The 4,662-nt window shown below is 43.0% G+C and overlaps 1 protein-coding gene across 1 annotated transcript; it reads left to right on the plus strand.

Moving 5' to 3' along the window:
• Positions 1 to 1,178: 1,178 nt before the first annotated feature.
• On the plus strand, positions 1,179 to 4,153 carry FTJAE_11979 (uncharacterized protein; the record flags this gene model as incomplete). Its single annotated transcript, XM_037344979.1, has 2 exons — positions 1,179 to 3,177; positions 3,246 to 4,153. The coding sequence occupies 2 exons, from the start codon at positions 1,179 to 1,181 to the stop codon at positions 4,151 to 4,153; spliced, it is 2,907 nt and encodes a 968-aa protein (XP_037200974.1).
• Between the last annotated feature and the right edge of the window lie 509 nt (positions 4,154 to 4,662).

Raw genomic sequence — 4,662 nt, forward strand, 5'->3', positions numbered from 1 at the left:
ATATATATTATACCTAATTTAGCATAGTGGATTCTAAAGAATCTACTTTATTATAATATATATATATACTTTATAACTCAAGTCTTAACAATAATTAAAAGGCAAGTTAAATAATTTACTATATATTAGGTAATTAAAGCTATTTAAAGTAAGTTATAGGAAGAAAATATAAACTAGCTAGCTAAAGAGTAAGGCTTTTTAACTAGCTTAAGTATAATTAAGTTTAAGCTATAATTAAAGTAATTAACTTTAATAATATTAATTTAATAAAGCATTATTACCCAGAAGGTAAGTAATATTTAAATTATACTAGACTTTAAAGATATTTAAATACCTTTTAAGGCTTATATATAAATTTAAAAAAAAAAATTATAAATCTTTACTTTTTTTATATTTATTTATACTTTATTAATTTAGCTTATTTTAATAATCCCTTTAAATTTATTATAAATCCTTTATAGCTTTTTTATTAATCTTTTACTTAAATAGATCTATATATAAAAATTCAAGGGTTTAGGTATATAATATACTATATTATCTATCTATATCTCTACCGCTTTAAGATAGAGAAGGGAAAGCTCTTTGTGGTGCCTGCTGGGACCCCTGATATATGACCCGATAGTGTCAGTCGCTAATGAAATGCACTACACAGGAGCTGGAAACGGAGAAAGTTCTATTTAGTCCAATATATTGGTCTGTTTCTGTCCGTTCCCCTGCACGTTTCCCAAAAGCTTCAATAGCTCAAACCGTTTATTGGTCAAGATATGCTCTCAGCTTTCTGCTGTATGTACTATCTTCTGCTTTTGTTAAACTATTGATTTTTTATACGCAACTACCGTCTGGCATTGTCTAGACCCCAAAGCCTGCAGTCTTAAATAGTAAATGCTCCGACAAAGCTGAAAGATATTGTTGGACTAGTGATTTCCAATCTGTAGCTAGTATGGTCTGGATTGAGGACGATGTCCAAAGAGTCCGGCTATTCAGCCGAACAGCATACGAATTTCCTGTTCAACCTTTCCGCGAATACCAGATACCCAGCCTTGCGTGTTCATGTCTTGTACAATATTTCTGCTAGTGTCATCAAAATCGTCTGCCTTCCATTATATCCTCACGACGAATGATCGAGATAGCGGCATACTGGTTCAAGCCCTCAATAACCTCAATCAAAATTCAACAAGATGCCTGTCGAAAGTTGGACCCTTCGCAAGTACCCCCCAGACAAGCCCTCGATCATCCTGAATGGGACAGATACTCAATGGCCCTACGACGGCTCTTTGGAACTGAACCACGACGTTGATATCTATACTGAGGCAATAACCCTTCCCACCCATATCAACGCCAAAGGGCACCATGTCGGCATTTTTGCCAGTTCTATTAATACTTTGGGTGCCGTTGACCTCGTTGTTTCGGGGACAGATGGTAACTCGGAGCTTAAGAGTTTGTCATCTGGGGAAGATAAGGGGTCAGATGATAAGTCTGCAAATAAGGCTGCAGAACCTTCAGGTGCCGTGGCGGGAGTACGTGGTGGCAACGCGGGAGATGTTCAGATATATGTAGAGGATGCAAACCTCGACACTTTCAGGAATCTTCGCGTCCGTGCTTCTGGAGGGAGAGGAGGAAATGGTCAAGACACAGACAAGTTTGACACCGGTGGTCTCGGAGGAGATGGCGGAAACGCTGACCAGGTCACTGTCGCCGTTCGGACCTGGGGTTTCACATCAACCCTGAACGAGAGAGCGACAGCCATCTTATTCTCTACGGATAAAGATACAGAAGCTCAGAAACGCAAGCTACTTAAAGACTTCATGACCTCTTGTATCCGCTTGGAGCACCCCCAGGGAGACAAACCTAACCACTCCAAAGAGATTGCCATTTTAAAGGCATCTATTGTGAGTGACAAAGGGATTGCAACCATTATGAATGAGTTTCGGGCAATGATCGGGCATATGTTCAGGCAAGAAGCCAGTGCCTTCGAAGCAGTTATCGGGTCGAGAATTGAATACTCGGGAGGCACGTATGGTCTCGGTGGTCGAGGCACAAAACATACAAATTCCAACGGAAAGACTGGAAAGGAAACTATTCCAGAGATTGGGTACTGCTTCCTCCAGCCAGACCTGTTGCGACAACTTTCTCTGCCGATTGCCCATCCCGATCAGTGTTCTATGATTCTTCAACTAGCCAAGATCGACTACTACATCGGTAGCAACGATTCGCTAAAGAGTGCCATTGACCGTCTTACTCGCCTGCGAGATCGCCTTCTGTTCCTTGATGGCTTGACGCCCGAAGACCCAATCTACAAAGCGTACAAAGACGCCGAAGTCCGTATGCATCTCCTACCAAGGGCGCAAAGTATCAGCACTTTTGATGAGCCAACCGCCTTTGCTGGGCTTCGGGAGATTTCTGATGAAGTTGATGCTCTTCTGCGTCAGATTGCGGGCGGATTTGACTTTTATGGTCACAAGACAGACTGGGTTCCGCGAGGATCACATGCCTTCTACGACAAGACGACCAAGGAAATGCTGAATCACGCAATCATTGCTGAAAAGGCATGGACCGGCTATCGAAAAGCCGACAAGGAAAATTCAGTCAAGATGGCTGCCGTTCGCGAGATGCGGAATCAGGCACGAGCTCGCGCTGATGCTGCGAGTGATTTCATCACCTACATGAAACCCATCATCGAAGCCTCTGCCAACAGTATCGGCTCCATGGACTTTGACATGAAGCAGCGAAAGGCAGAGCTACTGCGAAAGATCAAAGACCAAAATATTGCCATAGGGCGTCTGGAGCCTAGCCTGGGCATAAACTTTGCTGATATGGTTGAGGCTGCGACCATGGTAGCTTTCTGTCCTAACCTGCCCATGGTGCTTATCCAAGGTGCTGGTCTTGTATACAAATCGCAAGATAACGCCAAGATTAAAGATGATGATGACGACGAGTCGGGTATCAAACAGGAACTTCTGGTGAAGAAGATGACAACGATCGAGAAGGGAGTTGAATCTCTCGTCTCGGCTTACCGCGCCAATGCTGCCGACGATCGATTGGTAGAAGCAGATGATCCTGGCGCAGACAAGCTGATTGCAAAGAAGGAAGAATATATGGAACTTGTAGGGAACTACAAAAAGGCTCTCGGAGAGCAGAGCATCACTGACGTTGAAAAAGCATTCGAATCGTATATTGGTGAGTTGTTCGACTCTCAATGCGTGTATTCGTCCATTGATAGGGCAATACTAACATACTGGACATAGAGGCTGCATTGCAGAGAAATAACCACATTCTCATGTACAATTCGACCGTTAACCTTATTCTCAAGAAGAAGCAAGAGGCCAAAGCGTCAGAAGCCCAAGCAGCCCAGTTTTCTGACGAAGCACTTGCAACTATCGACCCAGATCTTCCGGCCATCAGCATTTTCATGGAGCGGATCTACTCGGAGTCTCTGTGGCTGCTTCTTGAATCCCTATCAATGACCCAGCGAGCGCTACGGTTCTGGTCGCTGACTCAAATTGACGAAATTAAGGAAGCCCTGAAAAACAAGCCACCAGCCCTGCTGGACTCAACGACGTTATCTCACGTTCGTACTCGCCTTCTCAAATCCTACGAGAAGGCAGTGGAACGCGCAGGTAAAGAGCCACAGCCGTTTTCCGGGATCAAATACCCCCTCTCTGCGACCGAGATCCGGCGCTGGATCAATCATCCCCAGATGAAGACGATTGTCAAGATCCCGCCTGTGTTTCGCGAGACATCATCAGAGAAACATCCTTTCTATGGGAAAGCAAACGTGCGCCTCCACACGGTTCGGTTCTTTGCAAAGAAAGCTTATGGCGACGGCGAGACACCTCTGGTCAATGGTGAAACACTTTTGGTGAAACTAACACACCTTGGGGAGGAGACGATCGTGAACCCCAGCAACAAGGCCTTCACATGTGTGCACGAGCAGATAAAATTGCAGTTCCAATATAGAGTCAAAGATATGGCGTTCAATGTTCCGGGGACGGTTGATGGGAATATTGGCGAAAAGACGCAGGGGAAGTATGCTATGGTTGGGCCTTTTGCGTCATGGTTGGTTGATGTTGATCCTCTTTATAATACTGGTGTAGATCTGTCAGGTGTCACGGAAGCATGGTTCGAGTTCAGTGGGGAATTCGATTCATTCTAAGAAGGAAAGATACATATAGTAAAACACACTGAAGTTTAATAGAATTATTCTTATTAAGAAATTTTAATAGAAAATCTAGATAATAATACTGAGTATATATCTGGAAAACCAGGATATATAGGCTTCTAAACAGCTATCCTAAATCAGAGGCAAATCCGCGTTAGCTTGGGTCCATCCAGTAAATTAGTAGCTGACGCTAAGATCCGGGAGCACTAAGAATACTAGAAATAATTAAGTAATAGGTCTGTAATCGAGCATGGCCAGCTTTTATTATTTCTTTATGCTTGTTATTATCGATGGCCGCGGTAACGTCGGAATATGTTACGCCGCGAGTCCGGATTGTCCTAATCTTATCCTCCGCGACTGGCCTTATAAATCCGCTGTCCCTATATTCTCTTAGAAGTCCTGTAGGGTAATAAGCAAGCTATATCTAAGCTGCTATTAAGTATAATATATAATTAAACTTACCTTATATAATACTTAATTAAGTAATTCTTTAAGTATAATAT

This window comes from Fusarium tjaetaba, assembly GCF_013396195.1.
Source record: "Fusarium tjaetaba strain NRRL 66243 chromosome Unknown NRRL66243_c0000310, whole genome shotgun sequence".
Classification (NCBI taxonomy): domain Eukaryota; kingdom Fungi; phylum Ascomycota; class Sordariomycetes; order Hypocreales; family Nectriaceae; genus Fusarium; species Fusarium tjaetaba.